General features: G+C 35.6%; 6 protein-coding genes across 7 annotated transcripts; 3 read left to right on the top strand and 3 right to left on the bottom strand.

Annotated features, from left to right (window-relative positions):
* Nucleotides 1–215: 215 nt before the first annotated feature.
* Nucleotides 216–2,298, top strand: LOC103833178 (DELLA protein RGL3). Its single transcript, XM_009109274.3, has one exon. It carries the CDS (start codon nt 451–453, stop codon nt 2,026–2,028), a length of 1,578 nt encoding a protein of 525 aa, XP_009107522.1. The 5' UTR covers nt 216–450; the 3' UTR covers nt 2,029–2,298.
* A 3,687-nt stretch (nt 2,299–5,985) lies between these two features.
* On the top strand, nt 5,986–6,516 carry LOC103833177. Its single transcript, XM_009109273.3, has one exon. The coding sequence runs from the start codon at nt 6,068–6,070 to the stop codon at nt 6,287–6,289; it is 222 nt and encodes a 73-aa protein (XP_009107521.1). The 5' UTR covers nt 5,986–6,067; the 3' UTR covers nt 6,290–6,516.
* Nucleotides 6,517–8,458: 1,942 nt separating this feature from the next.
* Nucleotides 8,459–10,412, bottom strand: LOC103833175 (heavy metal-associated isoprenylated plant protein 21). 2 transcript variants are annotated; one of them, XM_009109269.3, is made up of 3 exons: nt 9,986–10,412; nt 9,402–9,477; nt 8,459–8,911 (listed from the first exon to the last, which is right to left on the bottom strand). In XM_009109269.3, exons 1-3 carry the CDS (start codon nt 10,061–10,063, stop codon nt 8,616–8,618), a joined length of 450 nt encoding a protein of 149 aa, XP_009107517.1. In that variant the 5' UTR covers nt 10,064–10,412; the 3' UTR covers nt 8,459–8,615. The 2 variants fall into 2 exon arrangements, with proteins under 2 accessions (XP_009107517.1, XP_033138432.1); XM_033282541.1 differs by lacking the exon at nt 9,986–10,412 and adding an exon at nt 9,547–9,973.
* A 1,245-nt stretch (nt 10,413–11,657) lies between these two features.
* LOC103833174 (putative RNA-binding protein Luc7-like 2) lies at nt 11,658–15,846 on the bottom strand. Its single transcript, XM_009109268.3, has 13 exons — nt 15,575–15,846; nt 15,049–15,101; nt 14,796–14,964; nt 14,635–14,698; nt 13,964–14,043; nt 13,737–13,884; nt 13,311–13,372; nt 13,049–13,111; nt 12,802–12,860; nt 12,411–12,492; nt 12,284–12,327; nt 11,994–12,218; nt 11,658–11,907 (listed from the first exon to the last, which is right to left on the bottom strand). The coding sequence occupies exons 1-13, from the start codon at nt 15,719–15,721 to the stop codon at nt 11,889–11,891; spliced, it is 1,215 nt and encodes a 404-aa protein (XP_009107516.1). The 5' UTR covers nt 15,722–15,846; the 3' UTR covers nt 11,658–11,888.
* A 2,886-nt stretch (nt 15,847–18,732) lies between these two features.
* LOC103833171 (AP2-like ethylene-responsive transcription factor BBM2) lies at nt 18,733–23,792 on the top strand. Its single transcript, XM_009109267.3, has 9 exons — nt 18,733–20,614; nt 21,066–21,486; nt 21,715–21,797; nt 21,920–21,928; nt 22,032–22,120; nt 22,273–22,346; nt 22,517–22,567; nt 22,680–22,756; nt 22,878–23,792. Exons 1-9 carry the CDS (start codon nt 20,389–20,391, stop codon nt 23,585–23,587), a joined length of 1,740 nt encoding a protein of 579 aa, XP_009107515.1. The 5' UTR covers nt 18,733–20,388; the 3' UTR covers nt 23,588–23,792.
* LOC117129331 lies at nt 23,639–24,629 on the bottom strand (the record flags this gene model as incomplete). Its single annotated transcript, XM_033282925.1, is given in 2 exon segments — nt 23,639–24,271; nt 24,319–24,629. Coding segments are annotated over 2 exon segments (480 nt in total), but the record flags the coding sequence as incomplete, so codon positions are not given.
* Between the last annotated feature and the right edge of the window lie 3,204 nt (nt 24,630–27,833).

Consider the following 27,833-nt stretch of genomic DNA (forward strand, 5'->3'; position numbering starts at 1 on the left):
CTAAATTCAACATCTAGTAGGAAGTAAAAATAGTTTAATAGACAATGACAGTCCATTGGACCATTAAACAAAAAGATAATCATAAGAATAGAGCATCGAGCGACGAATTTTTTGTAACTTGGATCAGAAATTCAAAAAGCATAAAGAGATGATAATAATAGTCATATTATAAAAATATATATCTTGGAATTATGAAAGAAATAAGAAGAGAAAACACATGGCTAAGTATAATGGCCTGTCTCTGTTCCTTATCTCTTTACTTGCACACTCTCCAGGTCCCTCACTGCCCCTTATTGGACCTCTCTCTCTTCCTCTCTCGTGTTTAAATTCTTCTCCTCTGATTCTCCTTTGTTTCCACACTTTTGTCTACTAATTCTTACACCAATAATTTCACTCCCATACCATAACCACACATCAACCGACCAAACGAAAAAAAAAACATACTTGATTATGAAGAGAAGCCATCAAGAAACTTCTGTAGAAGAAGTTCATTCAATGGGTAAGAAGCTCGAAGACGATAATAACATGGACGAGTTTCTATCTGCTTTAGGGTACAAGGTTCGATCTTCCGACATGGCGGACGTCGCACAGAAGCTTGAGCAGCTTGAAGTAGTTCTATCCAACGATGATGTTCTTGGCTCTAATGCATTAAACGACACCGTTCATTACAATCCCTCTGATCTCTCCAGCTGGGCCGAGACCATGCTCTCGGAGCTTAACTACTACCCGCCTTCTCTGGATCTTGACCCGACCCGGATATGCAACCTAACACCATTCTCAGATGACAACGAGTGTTCCAGCACTACCAGCGACAACAGCAGCAAGAGGATCCGACTCGGTCCCTGGTGTGACTCAAGCGAGTCAACTCGACCAGTGGTAATGCTCGGCGTTGACTCGCAGGAGACCGGAGTCAGACTCGTCCAGGCCCTGGTGGCGTGCGCCGAGGCGGTCCACCAGGAGAATCTGATCCTCGCCGACGCGCTCGTGAAACGCGTGGGACCACTCGCGGCTTCTCAGGCGGGAGCGATGGGGAAAGTCGCCACCTACTTCGCCGAGGCGCTCGCTCGTCGGATCTACCGGATCCGCCCTTCCTCCCCCGCCGTTGATCCTTCCTTCGAAGAGATTCTCCAGATGCATTTCTACGAGTCGTGCCCTTACCTGAAGTTCGCGCATTTCACGGCCAACCAGGCGATTCTAGAAGCAGTCGCGACGGCGCGTGGCGTACACGTAATCGATCTTGGGATAAACCAAGGGATGCAGTGGCCGGCGTTAATGCAAGCTCTGGCTCTCCGTCCCGGAGGATCTCCGTCGTTCCGTCTCACCGGCGTTGGAGGTCCGTCGGAGGGAGATGGGATTCAGCAGTTAGGTTGGAAGCTAGCTCAGCTGGCTCAGGCCATCGGCGTTGAATTCGAATTCAAAGGCTTAACCGTTGAGAGGTTAACCGATCTCGAACCGGAAATGTTCGAGACCAGACCGGAATCGGAGACTTTAGTGGTTAATTCGGTTTTTGAGCTTCATCCGCTTTTAGCTCGACCCGGTTCGATTGAAAAACTGTTAGCTACTGTTAAGGCGGTTAAACCGAGCGTTGTAACGGTTGTGGAACAAGAAGCGAACCACAACGGCGTCGTTTTCTTAGAACGGTTCAACGAGGCGCTTCACTACTACTCGAGCCTGTTCGACTCGCTCGAGGACGGAGTTATAATACCGAGTCAAGACCGAGTAATGTCGGAGGTTTACTTAGGGAGACAGATCTTGAACGTGGTGGCTGCTGAAGGAACCGATCGGATCGAGAGGCACGAGACGCTGGATCAGTGGCGGAAACGGTTGGGATCCGCCGGGTTTGACCCGGTTAGTCTCGGATCAGACGCGTTTAAGCAAGCGAGTTTGTTACTGGCGCTATCCGGCGGAGGAGATGGGTATAGAGTGGAGGAGAACGACGGAAGTCTAATGCTTGCGTGGCAGACGAAACCGCTCATCGCTGCTTCGGCGTGGAAAGTCAGCGACGTCACGGCGGAGTGGCGGCGGTAGAGGATTACGACATACGTCAGAAAAAAAAACGTTTTTCTTATAAAGGAAATAAAATTGCAATTCGTAACCTTTATTTTCTTGTCTTACTGTGACTTACCCCCACTAGTTTCGTTCGATGACTATTTCGCCCATAATTTGCTCCCGCATTTTCCGTACTTTTTAATACCATTGGGCCCAGTTGTCGTCGAGATTCGAGAACGAGGAAAATGTGTGTGTATGTAAGCACGAGCTAGTGTTTTTCTTCAATAATAAAATGAAGAATTGACGTTATTTAATTGCACCTCCTCCTCCTCAAAGATGTGGTAACGCATGCAAAGGACTTTGGAGCGACTCGGTTATTTAATAGAGGCTAAAAACGTTAGGGGAGATGAAGAAAGCTAACCTCTCTTGAGTCTTGAGTTTGCTGAAAAGCCGGAGTCCAGCCTCTACTTTTCGGTTTTGATGTCTGAATTGTCGGCTTTTGATCAGATGGATGAACCGTTTTTGCTTAGAAATGTGTAAAATAGAAACTACAAACATATCTTGAATTTGTCCCCTACAAAACAATATCTTCAATTACTGGAGCAAAAAAAACAGTTAATAGACGGTGGCTTATTATTATTATTTTTTTGATAGATAGACGGTGGCTTATTACCACTCTAAAAATACATATGATGTATATGTTCATAAAAAGATTTATTGTTAATGCATGCCAATAATTTTTAATCATGTTTACTTGTCCGAGGATCACTAGGTCGGACTCACCAGGAGAACTAACTCGTTATTGAACCAGGCACCGGAATCATCTATCAGTGCATTTTTGCATGGATCAATATCTTAAAGACTTAAACTCTTAACATGAACATCAAAATAATGGTTTAGTATGTATTTAACAAGAAGTAAAAGACAGATATAATAATATATGTTTTACTTGGAAGGGTCACTAGAAACGCACGTTCTTGCAAGTGCCTCAAGCTCAAGCTCTTCTCCATGTTATGTGTTATAATGTGTTAGGCTGATATTCTGATCTTGGATTCGCTTGAAGTACTTCGACTTTTAGTTAAATTAAAGAAACTTTGAAGAAACATTTTAGCGAAACATAAAAAAAGGTCATTCACGTCACATGGCAATGATCACATTGAATTTGTAGGATATAAAATAAATTCACTTACAAAGGAGTAAGAGCAACAAACTTTTTTTGACAGTGCTTAGGGCATCTCCAATGAAACTCTATTTTTTCCTCTATAATTTACACAAAAATAGAGTAACTCTATTATAGTGTAACTTTTGCTCCAATGGTGTTATTCTATAATAGAGTTACTCTATTATAGAATGAAATATAGAGGAATGTCATATTTTACTCTATATTTGAAGTGAAAAAGTGGCATTTCTCTATATTTCACTCTATAATAGAGTAATTCTATTATAGAATAATTTTATTAGAGTAATACTATTTAAGCAAAAGTTACACTATAATAGAGTTACTCTATTTTTGTGTAAATTATAGAGGAAAAAATAGAGTTACCTTGGAGATGTCTTAGAACCAAATATCTCATATTGAAAAGGTATTAGACATTCTCAAACGAAAGACAATGACAAGTACAAATCCACGATTGGCACTTGCAAAAAATCGGTGAATTATTGATACGGTATGTTTCCAGCACCATCAGTATCAATTTCAGTCATCATACGATTCACGTCATTGTGAGTCTGAGCCAAACGTGTTCTATACATGGCTTTGTTTCTTCGTCCGAGAAAGAAGAAGGCGGCGGCGGAACTATCTCGCCGGAAAACTATCAATCTCCATCTCAAATTCGCTTGAGGCTACTTTCATGTTCTTCTTGCCTTCAATCGCCGTTTAATCTCAAGATCTTCTTCTCCATTGTTAGAATGTTAGTCTAAGGAAAAGCTTTAATAGGACCAGTAACAAAGTCTTGTCGCTAACCCTATGGCAGCTCCGGCTCTTCTGGATTCTGTTCTAGAAGCACAATCCAAAACTCAGGTTTTGATCATCGTGGAAACTTCACCCAAACTCGTAGCGAAGCTTGACACCACCTCTGAATCAAAAACTAAACATGTCTAGCAAAGAGAGAATACAACCTTCCAATCAAACGGTGTATCAAGTTAAAACAGAATGCGAAGAACAAAACCATAACTTTATTTATGTTTAACCCGATTCAGAGAAAGATAAGATTGATAATCAACTCACATCAAAATCACCTATGCGAAGAGGAAGATCGACATAGCGAAAAGAAACTTCTCTTAAGAAAAACAAAATCGATCAGAAGATCGAGTATTTACAAACAAAAGAGAACCTCATCTCCTCTGAAAGATATGAGTGAGTTAAGAGAAAAGAGTTTTTTTTTTCTCTGTTGTATCTCTCTCTTAGCATCATCAATGTAAAACAATGTAACGTTAATTTAATCATTAAGTATAAATAATTTATAGTTAAATATTAATTAAAAAACATTTGCCTTTTTTAGTGGATTCCCACTATAAATTACTATATTTATTTTTTAACCTTTATAGTAAAAAGTATTACATCTAGATGATAACACAATATATATAACAAAAAATTTGTTTTAAAATATATAATAAATTATATAAAAAAGTTCACTAAATTAATAATAATTTTAGCCGCTTTAATTTTGCCTGTCAAAATTTAAATGCGAAAAATCACTTCGCAATTAGTAGTATAGATAGAATATGACATGTCTTTCATAAAAAAACTATATATCCAAGTTGCTAGTTAGGATTTTACAATACTCAGACTAACAAATTGTTTTTACAAAAACCAAATTAAATCTTAAATGATCAGTTTATATCTTCAATCTACTCAGATTTTCTTTTTTTTTTTCTATTATACCAGAAACTTATAAATTGAAGTTCTAAAAATATTTTAACATTATATGCAAAAAGCTTTCAACTTTAGACAGCGTGTTTATCCGAAGCACTCGAGAGAAGAAAAGTTAGCTCCGAGTGGCCTCTTATGGGGCTGCCTTTGGAGCAGTAGAGGGCATGCTCCTCGTCCTTATTGCTAAAGAAGAAGATGAAACGTCGAGGGGAATATTATGGGTCCTGCATGTAGGAGACAATTCGTTAGGTACACGTACGCCATCTCTTTGCATGGAAAGAATGGCGGTGGCTCTAGAGACGGTGAAAGTGCTCTGTTAAAACATTTCCGGACCGGCTCCAGTGCTGGTACTATTCTAAGAAAATTATGATTCTCAAATTTACATGGATATATATATATATATATATATATATATGCTTTGTTTTTAGGTACTTCATATAGCTAAATCTACTGTGTTCTGATAAGTTATTAACAATACCATATGCAGATTACTCGGCATAAACTTGAAAGGGAAAAATCTTAGTCGTCTCACGTGGACAGACGATATGATATGATAATATAAGTCGGGGAAACAAATAAAAAGCGTAACGTAAGAGAGTTTCATAGCTCAGTTCCAACCGTTTCAAGCCACATGTTTAGTCACCTTTGTGCTTGACACGACACGTGTCTATAATCTCGACACCTCTTTAATTTTCAAAATTGAGATAATAAAATAACGAGCAGCCGACCTAAAATTATAATATCTGCTATATAATTCAAAATTATAACAAACCGACCCTACGTGGAAAGAAAAGAAATAAATTAATCATACAATATGGCCTTGTTCGTTTCGTAAACTGGACGCGGCATCCAGACGCAGACGCGGACCGATGTTCGTTTGGCGCGAAATAGAAGGTTAAGTTGGACGCGGCATCCAGATTAATTTTGAAAACTCATCCGGATTTTTTGGGATTTCTGGATGAGATGTTTGAACGCTTCCAACTACAGCAAGCTCATCCAAATATCCAAAATTTCCAGAATCGTGAACGAACAACATCTGATTGCTGTATCCAATTACTGCGTGCGGATGCCGCGTCTGGAATTTTCATCCAGTTTACAAAACGAACAGGGCCTATCATTCGTCTATATAAAAGATCCTCCTCTAGTTTTACTCTCAACAAATCACAATCATTCTCCACTCTTTCTTTGAATCTGCAAAAATAAGTAATGGCGTTTCCTTCGTGTGTTCAGTGCGGGACGAGACAAAACCCGTGTAGATGCAAAGTGGTGGGACCGACGCTAGGGTTCGTGGCTTTTCTGGTGACCGGAGTCATCGAATGGCCAGTTGGTGCGGTGGTTTACATCTTTAAACATAGCAAGGGTCGGCGTATAATGGGTCATCCAGCCACTGTGGTTTATCCGAAAGTCTCAAGATCTATTCCCATTTGACTTTGTCGTCGTCATTATGCTACTATGTATGTCTTTGGTTGTTAACTAATGTTTTTCCTCCTTTTTAATTTGTAATAAAAGTTCCGAATCCAAGTCTGGATTAGTTTCTGATATATATAAACCAACTAAAAATTTACGTTTATGTTTGTATTTGTATACACGTACGTGAAAGCAAATAAAATATTGTAATGGACTCAAATGAGATATTAGTATAAATTTTATATGATCAGGACAAGTGTCGCTACATCACAGAACGTTAATTCTTTAATCAAAGCCCATTGCCATATCATTACAAGAAACTATATAAAAAGAATTGAGATAGCGCGGGAGAATCAGTTACTGTTGTAATAATATTTCAGCATCATAGCCGTCGCTTAAAAAAGGCTATTGACGAGAGAAGAAGATGTTCTTGCTGCGAAGAGTCTCTCCCCTGTTCTCTATCCTAGTCTTTTAACGCACGTTTCTTTTTCTGTTGGAAAATGTTTATGAAACTGTGGTAGGAAGCTACATAAATGGTATTAGTCTTACATAGGACCTAACATGAGAAAAATGGTATAAAGCTAGAATTGTTGAAATTTGTTTGATTCATTTGGTCTTTATATGTTGCTCATTAAGTAATGTAATGATCAGTTTCGTATCATAATCATCACTAAAGAACGATTGCACCATCTGTTATGCACAAACTTTCGCTGACTATATTGTTGTTCATTTGGGAACTACAAACAAAAGATTGATTTACATTGAGATTAGTTGGTAAGAGTGGCGGTCTTGATCTAGGATTCCTTGTATTTTCATTGATTTTTATATCAGTGAATTGCTTATAAGGTAGAGTCTGAAATTATTCGATTTTGTTGGTTACTAGTGATGTTCATGGCTCTGTATTTAGTTGGTTTCAATGTCTTGCAGGAACTCTATCATATGCGACGTGAAGACTACAAACGAAGCATCTGATAAGTACTTAGACAAATTGTTGAGTTTGAAGAGAAACCAAAGTACAGAACAATCTAAGCGCTGTTGAAATCTGAAAACGAACCTGAGGAGCTTTCACCAGGTAACAAGGCGAGGAAGCTAGCTGTCGAGAACGCGCTGAAGAAACTGGACAAAGGGCCTGACGGACGCTACACAAACGTGTGGGAAATGATGAGTGATGTAGACGTTTTGATTGGAGCGTTTGAGAACATTATCTCAGGGCCTGAATATGAAGAGCTGAGAAAAAGTGTACCCAAGAGACTGAACATGCAGTTCTTCAAGTATGTACAAACTCGCATGAGAGATTCACACCTGAGATTAAGTTGAGGCCCAAGAGTAAACTAGTGCCTAGGAAGAAATGGCAGAAGGCACAGTCCAGAAGAAGGAAAGTTAAGAAGCGGTTGCTTGTTCAAAGATATTGATGGATTAAAAAGTAACATCATATTGACAGATTCATTCTTAATGATTCAAGTACCAAATCTATTTCCTGTAATTGTGTTGATTCAAAATGTATCATACAACTGTAAGAGCCTTATGACTGTTTCATCCTGATGCCAATCCTGTAAATTATCGGTACCGTGATTAAGCAGCTTTACTTTGGAGTGATTCTGGACCTTTTTAGTATTCCTTCTTCTAAAGAAAGAAGCTTTGAAGGAAAAGCTAGAGATGCTTTGGTCCCTATTGGACATTTTTGTGGGGGAGGGGAAGAATACAGCTTTATGAGCTTTTGATCTTCAAAAGCTTTGGTGTTCAAAAGTTGGAACTTGTAATGTTGACACTCTCTTGCCTTTTGAAGCTTATATTCTAAAACAAAATACATAAAGCAATTTGCTTAACAAATCACAAGATGCTGATTTTTGGGTCTCTTCCTAATATTCCTTTATTTATAAAATTATATAATTGTCAAAGTTACCATTCTAGTCCAACAGAAATTAGACAAATTCACCAACATTTACTGCTTAATTGTTCCATTATGCTACCAATATTCACCTCTTAAGATTCCATTTAGCCTTATGGTTATTGTTTTGACTTCATGGAAGCTCACTCCACCAAAACAAACAAAAATATATTCTCTTTGCGTAAAGCATAAAGATATTTTGCAGACGTGAAAAGTATTATTAAGCTTCTGGTTTAGAGCTAGGTCATCCATAATAGATATATCATAATACCACTTTGCCATATTTGGTTTACCATGTTTAGAACGTTAGAACATGTGTGAAAATATGTCTCTATAATTTATTACATAGTTTATACATGACCTTTTCTGTATTATGAGAATAGTTGCAACTTGCAAAAGTAGATGTGTACACAAAGAAGAAAATATAGATTATATAATATATTCTGCTTCTTACATATTTCACATGATAGAACAAGCGGCGTGGACGTTGTCGTCGCTGAAGAGGGAAACGTAGTTTTCACCAGGTGCGTTTGCGGCTGGAAACGCTTGTGTAGGGTTGCGGATGTGGCCTGCAGGCGCACGTTTGTCGTACATGCCAGGCGCGAAAGGGTAATAGACCATATGCTGAGGTATGTAAGGCCAAAACTCTGCCTTCTTCCCTGTGCTCTTCACTCTCTTCAACACCTTGTTTGGGTCCACGTGACCGTTCACCGTTAGCCGGCTCTGTTTCCGGTTCACCTCCACCGTTTTCACGCCTATACCAGTCGGTTCAAAACATGAAAAATAAGTAACCAATTGTCTCAACTCTTAAACGATATGTGCTTTGAACAAAAACTAAGATGAACAAACCTAACAATTAAATTTAGTAGATTTTCCTTAATAACTTATTTTACTAAATTTTGATAGATGAATCTTACTTTTAAGTTTTAAAAGTTATTAGAATTGTTATATTTAAAAATAACTTAGAAAATTAGTAAAAACTTTTAACAAAATGATAGTATAAACATATTTTATAAATAAAAAAGCATTCCGAACTTTTTGAACAATAATTAATCATTTGAGACCAAAAATCTGAGCAAATGATTAGTAGTTATAGATATATATATTTAGGCCAGTCATGAAAATGTAATTTTAAGGTAGAATAAGAATCTTAAAAAGAGAAATTAAAGCAGCTAGAATAAAGAAAAAAAGAGAGATTGGCGAAAGTTTTTATTCAAAGACTGTGGGAGTGATGAGAAAGAGAACCTTTCATGCGACGAACCACGTTTCTAAGTTTTCTTTCACAGCCGTCACAGTCCATTTTGACCTTGATTTCCACTGTCTATACAAAAAAAAACATTCATTACCATTATTCTATTAAACGTTCATAATAATATAAATACTATTTAACCTGTAGTCATAGATTTCAAACTAATTTTCGAAGCTTGTTCATGTCATATAGTTCAGCAGTAATCTGGCTATTGAAGCATCTCTTCTTTTTTTTTTGAAAGAGGCAACTGAAGCATATCAGTAGTTAGTTTTTTGTTTAATATTATCTATATCTGTCAATTCATCATGTATATCGCCTATGAATAATGATGTAGCGATATAATACACAGCGAAAAGTTGATGAAGTTTTGAAGAAACATGTTTAAGAAAACGACACGGATAAAAATACATGGTCACGTTCTAAGACATTTGAATTTACTGCACACGAAACGTATTAGCATTTTGAAGTTAACCAAATCAATTAGAATTAATATATATCATATATGTATATAGATAAGACTCTAAAACAAATAATGAAAGATAAAGTTCAAAAAAAGATAAAGAGTATGAGGAGAACAAACCTGCAATGGCTTACGCTTGGTTTTGGCATTAGAGTATGTATATGAACAAAAGCTAGATATATAATCAAATGCACCCATTCTTCTAGCTTCACCAAATAAATTATGTATTTACTATTAGATCAAATGGGTTTGGATATATTTTTAGGTGTATGAAAATGTTAATATATGTATATGTGTATGAGTGTGTGTGTGTGGGTATATATAAGGAGAGAAGAAGAAATAGCCTTTCTTAATAGAGAAGAGAAGAGAGTTACGTGACATGCATTCAAGATTCCATGTATATATAGGCTTTCTTGATTCTTTTAGTGGTCTATTTTATAACTATTTTCCACGAGAATGTTGTAGAAGAAAAAGTGTTATTAGGAACAGAAGTGAAAATAAACAATAATAGATCGATGATTAAAAAAAAGGAAAAAATGTACGATTTATTTTAACAATTATTTTATTTTTTTAACGTTAATTTATTATAACATTACATTTATGAGAAAAATTACATAGACGAATAATTATTTTGTTCGTGCATGCATTTTCATGGATTGTGTATCATTTTTTTTCTACAAGAGATGAAATAGTTCTGCAACGTAGTCTTTAATCAGAACTTGAATTTTATAAAACTAAAACATGAGTAATCTGTATATATTATTGTTGTGAGGAATGATGTGCGAAAAGCTCTTTTATTGGCCTTATTAAACAAAGTTCCTTTTTCTATTGGCCTTAGCTTTCTTTTCTATTCAAAGATTATGGCTTTCTCATCCATTTTATGTAATTTAAAATAAAGTCTCAATAATTGTCTATATGATTCCTTTATCAGAAACCATTAAACTATATATAGTACTATTATAAGATGCTTTAATCAAAAACTAAAATGAGCGATGATCGTTACTTATTGTTTGAATAAAATCATTCAACAATGCTAGAAATTTAGATGCTTTGTGATACAGTGTTGTGATGTTGAGTTACCAATGATATTTGGCCTTCCCTTTTTCTACAAATGAATATATGTAAGTTCATGCCATATTTTCTTTACATATAGAGATAAAACCAATAATCAACTATATAGAGATATATTTTGTGAATGATGTTAGCGTGAGTATTAGGTTGTTCTGCTGATTAAGACTAATGTACTTCATACCATATGATGTAAATGTGATGAAATGATTATTTACAACATTGAATTTCAACTAATATACCAATCTGAGACAATAAGATGAGAAAAATGAAATGATTAATTTCAAAACACTAATAGTTTTCCCCGGGTAAACTTACTGCCAGTATGCACGTCTCTTTTCTAATATTTTTAACTTGGTCTATCTAAACGTCAATAATTCTTTAGAACTTTACAAAAAAAACAAGTTCTACGCAGAAAACCGAGAGAAGTACATAGTACGCTGAGTTGAGGTTGAATCAATCCATGCTATTTATTCTGTATAGTTTATAGGAGTTATATATCAAACTTTATACTAAAACATTAAAATCGCTCGTGGATTCTAAGCCACTTGTGTCGGACAGTTAATGATTCTAAGCTACTTGTGTCTAGCATTTTTCCTGCCTGATTTTGACAATGATTCATTATAATTACCAATCTGTGGTAACCAGCAGAAGTAGAATAAACCACTTTGCCCAACAAATACTAATCAGTTTTATGGCAATTTTTATGAAGATATAAGTAATATCTGAGAGAGCCATGTAATCACCACAGGTCTTTTCTACTCGCAAGTCTTTGATGTCAACATATTAAAAAGTTTGAAGAAATCCAACGAAACTCCTCTTACAAACTTAGCAACTTACAATCTCAAATATCTTTTAACACATACGAAAACAAGTGTTTGTAACTCCAGATTGGTGATCCTAAACGCATCTTTGAAAACATCTCAAACTTGCTGCAACCTTCTCTGACAGCGTCTTAGTAGCGGTCATGACGTCTGTAACATGAGTTAAACAAAACAAGTTTAGATGCATCCCAAAGAATTACAGAAAATAATGTATCTGTTTTGTGAATCGAAGTTACCTGCGGCGATCATGATCCCTCGTTCTTTCCCTAGACCGGGACCTCGAGCTGCGACGGCTTCTTGAGTCATAGCCACGTGACTGATTATAGTTTCTGTCATGTTCACGGTGGTCATGGTGCCTGTCGCGATCTCTACTCCTACGGTCTATATCTCTTCCACGGTCACGGCTACCTCCTCTGTCTCTGTCTCTACTTGATTCTCGCTCTCTGCTCCTCTCCTTTGATCTGTGATAAGTAAGTTTTCAGTAAACATGTTTTGAAGTAAATTGAAAAGCTTAAGAAAGTTTAACCTCCTCTCTTCGACCCGTTCCTTGTGAACTTTGTTCTTTTCCTCCTGAAGAAGACAAAGAGGATATAACTAAACAGTCTACATTGAGAAACCCACAGCCACAGTAGAGAAATTGTATTGTATTTTACCTGAAGCTCTGCTAGTTTATCACGGATCAGCATGTAACCCAAATGAAGCTTCCCTCCAAAATGATCAGCTAACCGACGATCACTAAAGGCAGTACAAAAGATTTTTGACATTGCCAAATCCAAATCACAGATTGATGACCAAAGATATATAGTTTAAAGCTCTATTATTATTCTCTAACAGGCACAATAAATCAAGAAAGAACGCACATTATTCATTAGCTGCAAAAGTAATCCTCGTAAAACTGGGCCCAAATAGCCTGCTGGTGAAAAGGAGGTACAACAGTCGGTGTCAAATAATGAGCCACTTGCAACCCACAAGATCTATTTCTAACTTTTTCTTTAAATGCCAAGGAACCATTAACCATAATTTTTTTAAGTAACCAAACTTAACCTGTCATAGACGCTCAAGAATGCTCCGCATATGTCACATAAACGCAGTTTCTGGTCCGTCTGAGACAACAAAAAGTAACAGAGAGTGAGGCTATCACAGGTTTTGAGAGCAAGCTTTCACAAAAAAAAAAAATCCCTTAAACAGTCTAACCAGTCATCCGGCTAAAGAACTTTATGAAACTAATACCTACAAATATTGAATCTAGATAATTTATCATGTCGAAGATAAGTTGGCGATTTCAACTTACAATGCGCACATCTGCAGCAGTGTATTTGGTTGAATCCACCACAGGTTCTTGTCTAGGAGCAAGCTGAAAATTTGCAAGAAAAAAAGAAGATGCAGTTGAAATGGAGGAAACGGAAAGCATGTCGAACTATTCAAGCAATTTACTCAACACAAAAGAGATCCATGTCTCACTAGACTTCATAAAAATCTCCACACCCTATGAGGTGTGACGTAACACGAAGATAAGTGCCAAACAGAAAACTAACTACGGAAAAAACACAAACCTTCTTAAGAGCCTCAGCCTCCTCAAGTGCTTTCTGCGCCTCATCAACCATTCCTTGTTCGCCTGAAATAACATTTATATATATTATATCTCTACATTGGCTGTTTCCAACATTGAAAAGTTCAGAAGTTTTTTATTTAGGTATATAACCACGTACTGGCTTCCAAAATTGCATGTAGAAAATGTTAAGCTCAGTTTTGTACATTCATATATCATAGCAATTAGTTAACGGGCCAAGTAAAATTTTCGATCAGTAACAGAAACTCACATGTTGGCAAAGAAAGTTAGAATGTAAAAATCATAAGAAGATAAAAGAAAAAGCAGAGAGGCGGCAGTATTGAACCACTGCAGTGATCACTTAAAGAACTATAGATCCAAAATCACCACATATTGCCAAAGAAATGCAAGTTAGAAGTTAGCCCCTTACCGAACTCTTCAGCTTTCTTTAATTTCTCATTGATCATCTCTTGCGTACGAGGATCCGGCGGAGGCAATGCCGCAGCTGGCGGCTGACCAGGGATGGGCTGTGGCAAGGCTGCCCTATCTTTGTTAAAGGCCTCCAACAGCAGCACAGCCTGTAGGGAAAGAAGACGAAGACCTTGACTGTTAATACATGATTAGACGCGACAAGTAGCAAAGCACGTCATCACAAACCTGTAAGTCAGCTCTCTTAGTTCTCATCTCTTCAACTAACTCAAGAGCCCTAATCTTCATATCCGTCTTTCCTTCGAGATCTGCCATATGACATACCCATTTCTAAGGATTAAAGCAGCATCCAAGTTTTATACAACCACAACAATCATCAGCAGAAGCTCGGCATCCAAGACACTAGTGCAAATAATAAAAGAAAATTATACTTTCAAATTTGGAACTGTTTAAAAATTGAAGAAGCAACACCACAGTTTCATCTTTTTATTTCCAGAAGATGAAAACCTAAACATATCATACCACTTGAAACCGGAAGTGCAGATTTAGTTCCTAAACTGAGTAAATAAGCATCATGTGGCCTGATAAAAACAAATAAACTACATTGTTCATGGAATCAAGCATATATCCGAGATAATTCCAAGCTGATAGCCTACTCTAGTTATAGCGGAGAAGTCTACAGACACACCGATGATTACAAAGGGAAAACACAAGAGGTTCAATTCGCATGAGCTGCAGTGAACTTCTAGTCATAAGGAACCCAAGCATTATCCGACCAAGCATTTATAACTATCTCTGTGGAAGTTACAAGAGCATCACACCACCGAACATCGATTTGCATAAAAGAAGCCAAAAGTGTGCTAAAACTTAAGTAGCTTAAAAAGACATAATTATATTACCATGAAGATCTGCTTCCTTCATCTTCTCCTTGATTTGCGTTGATAGTTCGAGAATTTCGGGTGACTGCAGTAAAACAACGAAATGATCAAGGAAAGACAGAGTTAAAAAGAAAAAAGAGAACTCAAAAAGATCTCAACGAACTAAAAACTTAGAACATCACCTGAGTAACTTCGGTTACTGAAATCGCAATAGCAGCTTTTGCATCTTCTTCCTGAAGACGCTTAAGAGCTCTACCAATCTTCCTATCACACTCAACAATAAGCCTGTCTATCGCGTCTTCCAACTCCCTATCGTAGTTGTCAACACCTTTTGCCTTTGCCTCTTTATATCTAAGGCAGGAGTTAAGGCAAAAAAAATGAAAGAAATAAAAGTCACGATGAAGAACTCGTCTACATCTAAAGCCAAAAGGATACTCTTTCCTGAGCTGCAAAGAGTGCACCTTTGGGCAAGGACCCATATCCATTTTCTGTTAATTAGCAAATTCACAGATAAGAACAAGATTAACATCAGTGAGTCAACACATATTAACTTACAAATATTGAACCTTGAAGTATTCAAATATGCATAAAAGAGCTATACAATGACTTAAGTCATGTTCGTTTGGTTGCCGCAGTTTTCGGCGTCTGCGTCAGCGTCGGCGTCAATAAAAATAGTTATTGTTAGTTTCGTAGACGCCGATGCAGTTTTAATCGCAGACGCAGATTTTTTCGGCGCGAGGACGCAGCGTTTAGACGCAGATGCAGTACCGGCGTCAATGAAACGAACAAGAGTTTATTAAACAAATTGACACCGATAGCTGCGTCAACCAAACTAACAGCACTTTAAGCTGTAGCAAATTCAAGTGGCAAACGTACTAAACAGATACTTCTAGAGCTCAAGCAGCTAGCAAAATCAGATACTCATTGTACGACAAAGCTCGAAGATCTAATATAGACTCACCGTCAATTGGAAGAGCTCGTGAGGGCAGAGACCAGAGAGGTAGAGACGGCAAACATCGCGGTCGTAGTATTTGCGATTCACCTCCGTCACGTCGCCGTTTCGGTTGGCTCCCATGAGCACGTCGAGCTGCTTTCTCATGGCGTCCATCTTCGATATCGCTCTTTACTTGCTCTCTCTCTTTCTGATCGATCCTTCTCTGCGGACACAGAGATTGGGTTTCGATTTGGTATACACGATTTTTCTTTTTTGGGAAATTAGGGTTCAGTCTTTCTCAGTTATAGTCCCTTAGTAGTTAAATAATTATAAATTTTCCCAGCTAAAATTTGGACTTGTTTGATAATTTCAAAAGTATCGGGTTTTTTTTTGCGAAACAAATAAGTGGATGTCACCTCTTTCCGAATTTGATTGTTACGTAGACCCGAATCCGCGTTTGGATCCGAATTTACATCGCCGTGTTTTTGGGCTCTGAGTGTATGGTGCGGTGCCTACTTGGGTGGGCTTTGAGATTTTTAATATGGGCTTTTAACGTGAATTGTGAGCTTTATTTATTAGTTGTCTCAAGTCAGGATTCCTCTGAAGATCAATTTGTGTTGCATCATCACAAGAATAGCCAAATTAAGAAGTGAATCCCTACTGTTATTTTCTCATCATAAAGGGGGAAAAAACACTCCAATCATGGGACCTTGTGTATGCGCACGCCAGTTTTAACCATTCGGTTGATTTATAAATTTCTGAACGAATGATCTTTTTTTTCTTTTCCAAGAAATAAAAAATTAGAAAATGAAAAGAAAAAAGTTAAAATGAGATGTCAGACATGCAAAGAATAGGTCTGATGTGGAAGGGAAATACAAGAACTCGCCCGCTTTAACCGGGGGAACCAAAATAAAGAAGCTTTTTCTTATTATTATTTATTACTATAAGAAAAGATGAAAATTTGTGGAATAATAGAGTTATGAATACAAAATATTATGACAATGACATTGGCTGGTGCAAATATTGCAATGTGACAATGTTATGGGTTTTCGTACGCTCAGGCAGACTCTTGCAGACCCTCATCATTTCCACATTCGTCTTTACAATCCCAAAAAGAAAAACATGGTATAGTATATCTTTAGTAAAAATATATATATACTCCTAGTATATATCTTTAGTAAGAAGAAACATGATAGCTTGAGAAGAGTTCGCACTAATTGGATTTTTGACATCTGATTTGATTGTTCATAAGTGGGATCAATAAATAGAATGGTTTCGCAATTCCAGTTCATGCCTTTAGTTTGTCAATCTCATGAGACCAATGATTTTGATTCATTATTTTTGTAAATTTACAGTTAACGCAACTCTTCCACATTTAACATATTTGCTTTTGTCATTGTGCCTTTTCATGGTACTACTAATTTAGTCTATATGTAATAATTCAGATAATGTATATCAGGTTTTTTAGTGTCATAAGTTTACTAGTATAACATTTTCGTTGTAGTCTAATTTAAACATTATACCATTGTCGTTGTAGGACCTAAGTATGAAAGGCACTACAAACTCAGAATATATAGGATTTCTAAAACCTATGTTTGAAAGAATTACCTCTTTTGATTAACTAAACATAAGTAGCTTATACGACGGATTAATTTATCTAGGGATCCATCTAGATTATATGCATTTGGTTGACAAACAAACAATTTCCTTCTTACAGCAGAAAAAAACTAGTAGTAAATCAATACTATTAAAAGAGAAGGATTTTGAAAAAATATATCTATAAAAGTTGTTTGGATCTATTACTTTTAAATATTTTTGGATTTACCCTGTATATTATAACAATAATTGACAACCGTTTTTACCCTATAGACCTCTGATTATTACTCTAACCATGCGAACTATATACATTATTATTTATACATAACCACTAAAAGCGATTGCTAAACCAACCTACCCAAACAAAATACATTATATGAACCAAAACCAAAACACAACCTATTATAACTGTTACGTTAACGAAATATTAATTTTCCTCACATACTACCATCGACTACAAAACACGTTACATGTAAGACACTACACTACATAGAACTTTATACAAGATTTGGGTGTAAGATTATATGATTCAAACACTAAATTTCATTAGTGAAATAATCTTCAAAATTATATGATTTAACACTAAATTTCATAATTATGAAAAGCAAAACAAAACAAAACCCGTGCTTTCAAGCACGGGTCAAAATCTAGTGGTTACTTAAATAGCCAACTAGATTTTATCATAATATCCAATGACATTTAACATATACTGGAGTATAACAAAATACTTCTCGAATAAGAACATGTTACTAATGTGTTGTGTATGTAATGTCTCTGTATAAAAGTGAAATTGTGCATGCAATGAATGGGCAAAGTAAAAGTATTGGGTTGGGGAATGGCAGAGCAGAACACTTGCACTTATACTGACAAATATCTCAAACTCATCCATCTAACTTTTAATAATATTTTCCTCTTCTGCTATATTTTTTTCTTTTGTTTTTTACCACTTTTTATCTTATTTTCTACTTGCTTCAAGCTCTTCTTTGGTCACACGCTCTTGTCAGTTGTATATATCTTCATCTACAGGTGTTTCCTTTACTTTCAGATGGAATCTACAGGTGCGTCTCACTTAGAGGAAAAAAAAATTTGTTTTCGTATTTACGGAAAGCACAACAAAATAATTGTTTGTTTTGTTAAGTAATAATCGTTTTACACAGAACTTTAACACCATCCAATATTTCGTTTTCACTCCTGATTAGCATTGCTAATACATGCAGTGAAATTTTATCCAGAAAAACACATGCAGTGAGGTTAGAACTATTTTTTTTTTAATAATTTAAACCGTATATCGTAAGTGTATGAAACTTTTAATTGGTAGATCCACTAACTGGGTTGAGATTTGGGTGCCAAAGGCTTAGAGCATCTCCAAAGGCACTCTATTTTTTCCTCTATAATTTACACTAAAATAGAGTAACTCTATTATAGAGTTAAATTTGCTCCAATGGTTCACTCTATAATAGAGTTACTCTATAATAGAGTGAAATATAGAGTAATCCTATTTTTTTACTCCAAATATAGAGTGAAAAAACAAAAATACTCTATATTTCACTCTATTATAGAGTAACTCTATTATAGAGTGAACCATTGGAGCAAATTCAACTCTATAATAGAGTTACTCTATTTTAGAGTGAAATATAGAGGAAATTATAGAGTGTGATTGGAGATGGTCTTAGGGGTTAGGGTATCTCCAATACAACTCCATTTTTTACTATAAAATGGAATAAAAGTGAATGTAGAATAAAACATGCTCCAACTCAATTTCATATCTCACTCCGTAATAAAATTTATTTCAGTAGCAATTTATTTTTTGTTTGTTCATTACTCCATTATAAAAATATAAATGAAATATGATTAGAGGATTTTCACTCTATATCTATTTTTACTTTATTTTTAAAGAAAAAAAATGAAATTTTACATCGAAGATGTTCTTATAAGGAGTATAACATATACAAGATACAAGAACAAATTGTAACAAAATAATAGTATGGGTTTGTACGTACAAGGCAATTCTCAAACGTGGGTTGGTGGTGTGTTAGATATTGCAGGCATAATAATGGAAGAGATGAAATTAAACTATAAAATATAGAAAGAGAATCCATTGAATCGTATCTTACCAAAGAAAGTCCATAACAGTTAAACTGTATAAACATTTGAAAGATTGTAAACCCATGCACATGCTCACTATCGTTTCATTGATCCATGTGTATCCTATATTTTCCTCCCTAATTACTCTACATACTTACCTATAATCTTTCTTAATTCGATATTATCCGATAAGCTCAACAACTTTACTACTATCGCTTAGGATGTACATCTCTACCACCATCCCCTACTAGTCATCCACATCTTATGTAATTACGCGTGTTTAACTTTTAAGTATTATTTTTTACTCTTTTTGTGTTTACAATGTTATAGTTGGGGGGGGGGGGGGGCGGAATCAGATTTTTGTTTTGAAACTCTTGGGAGGTTTTAATTGGTTGAACCACAGCCACTGGACATTATTTGGTGTTGTTAAACATTTAAGTTTATATATGTTTCTTTTAAGCATCGAACTTATCTCTTCTTAATTAGTTCTTAGTCCTGTAGTTCAAATACCAGCTGCACTAAAACCATGAATCTTTGGATTTGTTGTAAAATATTTGAAGTGACTAGTTCACGTTTGGAAGAACACGCCAAACGCTGTCGCTCGCTCGGTCATAGGTTCACACATAAAGCCTTTATAAAAATAAAAATAAAGTTTCACACATACATACATGGCTCTAGCAGTCGTAGACACAGCATTATTGGTCTTAGTTCAACAGCGAGTGATTTTGGGTTTTATTATTAGTCCTCGTGCATGTTACTCTCACTTTAACACTAACAACCTTACTTGTACATGAAGAGAGATTTGAAAGGGTTTTTGACTGATTAATTATAATGTATTAAACCAAACTAGAATTAAGAGATTAGGCATCGAATTACATTACCACCACCACCATTCAAACCGACCAATACATCTCCACATTTTTCAAGTAAAATAACTTTTTTGTTCCTTCTTAATTTAAATAAATATTCGTTTATATAAATGCGCATAATATGACGCCTCGGAAGAAATGAAGCATTATATCTTTGACTTCTCTTCTTCTAGTTCATCTCTCTTCTTTAAGTCCAAAACCTTTTTCTCCTCCTCTTCATGCATGAACCCTAACTAAGTTCTTCTTCTTTTACCTTTTACCAAGAACTCGTTAGATCATTTTCTGAACTCGATGAATAATAACTGGTTAGGCTTTTCTCTCTCTCCTTATGAACAAAATCACCATCGTAAGGACGTCTGCTCTTCCACCACCACAACCGCCGTAGATGTCGCCGGAGAGTACTGTTACGATCCGACCGCTGCCTCCGATGAGTCTTCAGCCATCCAAACATCGTTTCCTTCTCCCTTTGGTGTCGTCCTCGATGCTTTCACCAGAGACAACAATAGTCACTCCCGAGGTTATTGTTTTAGAACTACTTGTTTTTTTGTATTTGTTTATTTGTATAGTTTCCTCTTATTCCAATGCGTAGAACAAAGACCAATATACACGCACGCATACTAGCCCTATTATTTTCTTGGGCTTATTTATCGATTTCATTTATTTTGAGAATATCAATGTGTGGGGTTTGATGTTTGTTCGCATATAGTGATACTAAAACATATGCCAGTTATACATAGATTTTTTTTTTTAAATTATACATAGATATGAAATGAAATTTGACATTTCCTCCTTTATTCAATATAATATGATCACATACATACGTACCTTTTGATTTGTATATTTTTTTCTTACAGTTGAAGGAGAGAATAAGCAAATACCCATTTTGTGTATTATAAATCGGTGATGAAAATTAAATTTAACAAATTATGATAATATAGGCCATTAATCTTTGATTTTTTTCTTTATAGATTGGGACATCAATGGTAGTGCATGTAATAACATCCACAATGATGAGCAAGATGGACCAAAGCTTGAGAATTTCCTTGGCCGCACCACCACGATTTACAACACCAACGAAAACGTTGGAGATATCGATGGAAGTGGGTGTTATGGAGGAGGAGACGGTGGTGGTGGCTCACTAGGACTTTCGATGATAAAGACATGGCTGAGAAATCAACCCGTGGATAATGTTGATAATCAAGAAAATGGCAATGGTGCAAAAGGCCTGTCCCTCTCAATGAACTCATCTACTTCTTGTGATAACAACAACTACAGCAGTAACAACCTTGTTGCCCAAGGGAAGACTATTGATGATAGCGTTGAAGCTACACCGAAGAAAACTATTGAGAGTTTTGGACAGAGGACGTCTATATACCGCGGTGTTACAAGGTGCCCTTCATTTATTTAATTATAATGTGTAAAATGTCGCTTGAATTGTTATCTTCTTGGTAAAGTCTGGGACATTGATCTAATGGCTCTGTTGGGAGAGTGCTACGGAATGTTCTTTGATATATATCAAAGAGAGATTGTTATTATGGCATATGGGCTTCTATAGAATAATACATATATATACATGGTATGCTGTTGATGACATGTATGTTCGTATTAACTGATCAGGCATCGGTGGACAGGAAGATATGAGGCACATTTATGGGATAATAGTTGTAAACGAGAAGGCCAAACGCGCAAAGGAAGACAAGGTATATATATATTCAGGATAATTTGATCATAATTTCATACACCATTTGCTTTCAAACTAATCTAGGTTTTTATTTTTTTTCATGTGTTTATCAAAATTTGCACCTGGTGGTTGTCTTCTCAGTTTATTTGGGTAAGTAATTTATTATAAATTGGATGAAGCTATGATCGATAAATCTATATTATATAATCAAAATAGAGATACGATCTAATTCAGTTGTTATTTGATCATGCAGGAGGTTATGACAAAGAAGAAAAAGCAGCTAGGGCTTATGATTTAGCCGCACTCAAGTATTGGGGAACCACCACTACTACTAACTTCCCCGTAAGTTAATCAATGTAGTTCAAGACTTCATAACTTCTAACCAATTTTTTTCTTCTTTTTATAAGATGATATTATCTTATTATTAATTGCCATGTGTATATCGTTACATTTATATTACAATAAAAGTAGGTTTGGTTTGATATAATATGTAGATGAGCGAATATGAGAAAGAGATAGAAGAGATGAAGCACATGACAAGGCAAGAGTATGTTGCCTCACTTCGCAGGTACATAATGGAACTGCTGATATTATTGCATATGACATCTATTATTATACATGTATATTAGTATTTTATATATAGAACCCATCACGCTCACGTATATATTTAAAAATATGTCCGTATTCACGTCAGATAATCAGCATACACCTATATATAATAGAGATTAAAATATGCAGGAAAAGTAGTGGTTTCTCTCGTGGTGCATCGATTTATCGTGGAGTAACAAGGTATTCATACAGAGAGAACGAATCCTATTTTGTTACGTACATAAATATAAATATATAATTATAAAATATCACATTTTATATAATGAATATTTCTTTCTAATGGGTCCAAAAGACATCACCAACATGGAAGATGGCAAGCTAGGATAGGAAGAGTCGCCGGTAACAAAGACCTCTACTTGGGAACTTTTGGTACGTTTAGTACGTTTTAGTCTTCTCTTACTACACTTCACAATCAAATCTATAACAAAAGATAATAACTAAAAAACTACAACATATATCTAAGTAAGCTGTACATATATTATATATGTAGGCACACAAGAAGAAGCTGCAGAGGCATACGACATTGCGGCCATCAAATTCAGAGGATTAACCGCAGTGACTAACTTCGACATGAACAGATACAACGTTAAAGCAATCCTCGAAAGCCCTAGTCTTCCTATTGGTAGCGCCGCAAAACGTCTCAAGGAGGCTAACCGTCCGGTTCCAAGTATGATGATGATCAGTAATAACGTTTCAGAGAGTGAGAATAATGCTAGCGGTTGGCAAAACGCTGCGGTTCAGCATCATCAGGGAGTAGATTTGAGCTTATTGCAGCAACATCAAGAGAGGTACAATGGTTATTATTACAATGGAGGAAACTTGTCTTCGGAGAGTGCTAGGGCTTGTTTCAAACAAGAGGATGATCAACACCATTTCTTGAGCAACACGCAGAGCCTCATGACTAATATCGATCATCAAAGTTCTGTTTCAGATGATTCGGTTACTGTTTGTGGAAATGTTGTTGGTTATGGTGGTTATCAAGGATTTGCAGCCCCGGTTAACTGCGATGCCTACGCTGCTAGTGAGTTTGACTATAACGCAAGAAACCATTATTACTTTGCTCAGCAGCAGCAGACCCAGCATTCGCCAGGAGGAGATTTTCCCGCGGCAATGACGAATAATGTTGGCTCTAATATGTATTACCATGGGGAAGGTGGTGGAGAAGTTGCTCCAACATTTACAGTTTGGAACGACAATTAGAAATAATAGTTAAAGATCTTTAGTTATATGCGTTGTTGTGTGGTGTTGAACAGTTTGATACTTTGATTATGTTTTTTTTTCTCTTTTTCATTTTGTTGGTTAGTTTCTTAAGACTTATTTTTTGTTTCCATTAGTTGGATAAATTTTCGGACTTAAGGGTCACTTCTGTTCTGACTTCTGTCTAATACAGAAAAGTTTTCATAAATTTAGTACTAATCAGTGCCCTCATGATTTTTCTCCTTATCCTTTTATTGTTACAAGGAGATGAGCCATGAAAGGTAAAACTTAACCAAGCCTCATCTACGTCCTTTTTTTTTCTCTTATGCCAAAATCGTTTTTCCAGCAACATAAACAATCAACAAAACCGATTTCTATTGTTCTATGCAGAATAATATCCCACGAACTGTGAGAATAATTATTAATAAGGAAAGAATATAAACGCGTATTATCATGAATGCATCCTACAACACGTTCGATCATGACGCCCATCTTCTGATTTGCTAGAGCTTTTAGCATCATGTCATTTGTTGTAGGATTTGGAACCAGACTCTTGTAATCACCGCAGGACATGTTATTATGCCATGGGACTTTGCAGTTGATGCAAAAGGGTTTAGAACATTTGAAGCAACATCTCATATGTCCTTTAGTACATTAAAGCCGAGCACATCGGATTTGGGCAATAAACTCTGTCAAGTACAGGAATCGAGTCCTCTTGGATCTTTTGTTCCCACATCTTTTTTAGTTTAGGTGTCAAAAGACTGGCAAAACTTCTAAGAGTTGGCTTAGACCCGCACTGATAATGAGGACATCTCGGTACTCTTCCCTCGAGTAGCATCGCTTCTACATACTGTTTCATGCACTCTACACAGAATTGATGACCGCATAAAGCTACGGAAAGCATCTGATCAACTTCAAAATCATCGTCAAAACATATACGGCAAGTCTTCCTCTGATAAGATTTCTTCCTAACTCCTAAGGATCGTTCACGTCTTGTATATGACTCGAATTCAATATATAAAGGCCGGTTTAAAGAATAAGACAAAGTTCACATCCATGAAGAATTATAGTATTTGGAGTCCTATCAGGATAAGGATTGAATTTATTATTTTTACTAGGGGTGTTTCCGGCGCTACGCGCCGGTTTTTCAACGTTATAATTTTTTATGTAACAGTTTAAATATATATATAAGTTGATTGTTAATATGTATTTAATGTGATTCTATAAATGTAAAATTATTTTCTTGGCATATTAAAGAAATTTTTTTTTCTAAAAATATATTAATTTTGCTTGATTCCATATCAACTGACTTTAGCATTATTGGCTGAATAGGTTATTTAAATAAATTAGTGAATAATATATTGTATTTTAAATAAAAGTATGTTGTAGCATTCTGTATTTTTCAATGCTTCTAAAATGTTTAATAATAATTGGGTCTAATGTTTATACAATTTTAGAAGATATATATATATATATTTATTTATCTATATATGGGTAATATATAGTCACATCGCTTGTAACTCATAATTGTCTTTTGAAATATTAAAAGTGGATTTGTTTTGTTAATTTGAATCTCTAGTGATGTAGAAACAAAAATGAATATTATTGAACAAATTAAAATGACATACATAATTGATATAATATACTATACATTTCCTCACGGGGTCAAAGTCATTGAGTATATCATTCTATAGTTAATCATTTATCCCCTCACATTCATCCCTCTTCTCAAATACGTTTTTGCTGTATGCAACGCTAATGACAACATATGATTAAATTTCACGTGTTCTTATATATCTCTCACTTCATATTATCTAAATGGTCTCTTGTTTGGTGTATTAGGTGGAGCATTTTCTTTCTATTCTTTGCTCTGTAGACACGCAGAAGTGAACACTATCCCAAACCAACACCGTACAGTGAAGAGCTAATAACATACTACATTTTATGAGCTTACTTTTGCAACACAGACCATGCGATGGTTAGAAAAAGGTTACTCTAGTAAAAAAAAACAATCTTATTCTCGTTCTTGTCGGTACGTGCATGGTCCTCGGCTATGGAATCCCTGCTCCTTCCATCACTGGCACATCAATCACTTGCCCCTTCTTACACTCTACATAGACTATTTTCATTGCTTTTTGGATCTCATAGTTCTGTCCACTGCGGGTAGCCTGGCCTCAGTGGAAACCTATATCATATAAACAATGGTATTAGCCACTACGTTAAAGTTCTCTTTTAAACAGTGAGTGTTGGCGCATTATAACTTAACTCGTACAAAATGTTGTTCATGTCCTCAAAATGTGACCGGCTCTTCTTGCTTCTTTCATCATCCGCGGACTTCTTCGGAAAAAAAAAAACATAATAGAACAATCTGTCACATACATCTACATATATAGGGAAGCTTTAAAGGTTTTCACCGTCTTTTGTATGCTTTATGATTTCTCATATCTTGTTATTGAGACTTTTGTTATCACCTGCAGATAGAGTAACATTTATGCTTTACACATATTTCAAAATGCTATACAATCAATCATACAGAAATTGAAGCTTTACATAGCGTGGAGGCTGTTGGAAGAGTTTTTTATTGTACCATTGCTTCCTAGATTAAAACTCTATTCAGCAATATTGGATGATCAGTGAGAACCCAAGCATGCACCTTTCTTCTGTGAACAACATTCTAAAGAAACGACATACCTACAAAAAAGGTGGTTATGGTTGATGACAATGTCTTATTCAGCATATTTAAATTGTTTGGCCCAAGCAGTGTAAACTGCATATATAAAGAAGCTTCTCCTAACAAACCATGGAGTTTTAGAACTGTATTAAGTGTAAAACCATAATGATTTCCAGACTGAAAATAGAAGTTAAATAAAAAGAGTTGTACATTTAGGAAAGTTATGCTACGTATAATATCCTCCCAAGATTAAGATGGTTTTGGAGCATATACTGATTGGTTAGCACCTGAAGTCCAAAATACAAACGGTTCAAGCTACGATTTAGCTTTACTCAAAAACAATTGATGAATCAAATATATACAAATAGCAGATATAGAACTTCAATTGGTTTCACATGTTGCACAGTACCATTGGATCTGACAATTAGAGATCTACAACATAATCTGGATAATCTTTTTGAGAAGACACGTAAGAATACGCAAGAGCCGGAACTTTGTTGCTTTTAAGAACAAAAGACCCGACTTGGATTCACCCATGGAGGAAACAGTATTATTGATTCAATCTAACGCATCTCTGGTAAGATTTCCACGAACTCAGAAATTCGATTTCATCCTCCCGTTCACCCCACATCCTTCAATGAAACCACAGAGTAAGTTACTTCGGACTGAAACCGAACAGAACCAGAGAGAAAGACATAATCAATACCTGTAGATCTTCCAACCATGGCTTCAAAACAAAACTCACCGAGCCAAAGTCCTTCCCAATCATGAAAGCCGAAGATGTCTCCAAATAGGATTGTGGAAAGGATTTTTATACATTCGCGGAGACTGGAGAGAAATCATCAATAAATGAGAGGATTAGTGGTAAAAATCTGAAACGTTGAAGACTCGTTTTCGGAGACGGTGTGATCTGAAGAGGCATGGCCATCTCCAACTTTGAGAAGGAATAACATGACGATGTGGCACTATAGTTTATTTTTATTGGCTGATTTTTTAATCTGAGGTGGCATGCCTCTCCATTGAGTATATTCACCTTTTAGTATAGGATAGATTATTTTCTAAAGATAATTGACATTGTTCTAAGATATATAGTAGAAACTCTATAAATTATTTTAGAATATAAATTTATTAATATAATAAACATAATAATTGGTGTTTTAATTTATTAATGAATACACAGAATTAGTTAACAGCAGTTAAAAATATTAATTGACGAATATGTTATATAAAAATATATTTTTATTGGTTTTATATCTACCGCAATATGAACTACCAATAAATTACAGACAATTAAAAACAGTTGATCTATTTATATTGCAAATCGAACAAACATTCATACAGACATATGCTTACGCAACTATTACATTTTGTGTTGTGAAGAATTCCATGTCTGTGCTATTAATTAAACTATTAAACAAACATGGAAACTTTGAGATGTATATCAATCAGTTGACATATATCAAAAAATTTCATATGATATAGTTTAAATATACATAACACTAACAGTTTGGTATTAAAGAATGTATTGTCAACGAAACCAATCTTATATCCTTATTAAATCTTTGTGAAAATATATAA

This window comes from Brassica rapa, chromosome A10, assembly GCF_000309985.2.
Source record: "Brassica rapa cultivar Chiifu-401-42 chromosome A10, CAAS_Brap_v3.01, whole genome shotgun sequence".
Taxonomy (NCBI): Eukaryota; Viridiplantae; Streptophyta; class Magnoliopsida; order Brassicales; family Brassicaceae; genus Brassica; species Brassica rapa.

What these genes read in the sequence shown, in the direction of transcription:
- LOC103833178 (XM_009109274.3), top strand. Translation starts at nt 451, where the DNA reads ATGAAGAGAAGCCATCAAGAAACTTCTGTAGAAGAAGTTCATTCAATG.
- LOC103833177 (XM_009109273.3), top strand. Translation starts at nt 6,068, where the DNA reads ATGGCGTTTCCTTCGTGTGTTCAGTGCGGGACGAGACAAAACCCGTGT.
- LOC103833175 (XM_009109269.3), bottom strand. Translation starts at nt 10,063, where the DNA reads ATGGGTGCATTTGATTATATATCTAGCTTTTGTTCATATACATACTCT. An exon ending in CCAAGCGTAAGCCATTGCAG is followed by an intron (nt 9,478 to 9,985) that starts GTTTGTTCTCCT and finishes TTTTTTGTATAG; the next exon opens with ACAGTGGAAATCAAGGTCAA. An exon ending in CGTGGTTCGTCGCATGAAAG is followed by an intron (nt 8,912 to 9,401) that starts GTTCTCTTTCTC and finishes CGACTGGTATAG; the next exon opens with GCGTGAAAACGGTGGAGGTG.
- LOC103833174 (XM_009109268.3), bottom strand. Translation starts at nt 15,721, where the DNA reads ATGGACGCCATGAGAAAGCAGCTCGACGTGCTCATGGGAGCCAACCGA. An exon ending in CTAAGAGAGCTGACTTACAG is followed by an intron (nt 13,885 to 13,963) that starts GTTTGTGATGAC and finishes CTTTCCCTACAG; the next exon opens with GCTGTGCTGCTGTTGGAGGC. An exon ending in CTGCTGCAGATGTGCGCATT is followed by an intron (nt 12,861 to 13,048) that starts GTAAGTTGAAAT and finishes TTGTTGTCTCAG; the next exon opens with ACGGACCAGAAACTGCGTTT.
- LOC103833171 (XM_009109267.3), top strand. Translation starts at nt 20,389, where the DNA reads ATGAATAATAACTGGTTAGGCTTTTCTCTCTCTCCTTATGAACAAAAT. An exon ending in TATGTTGCCTCACTTCGCAG is followed by an intron (nt 22,347 to 22,516) that starts GTACATAATGGA and finishes TAAAATATGCAG; the next exon opens with GAAAAGTAGTGGTTTCTCTC. An exon ending in ATTTATCGTGGAGTAACAAG is followed by an intron (nt 22,568 to 22,679) that starts GTATTCATACAG and finishes TGGGTCCAAAAG; the next exon opens with ACATCACCAACATGGAAGAT.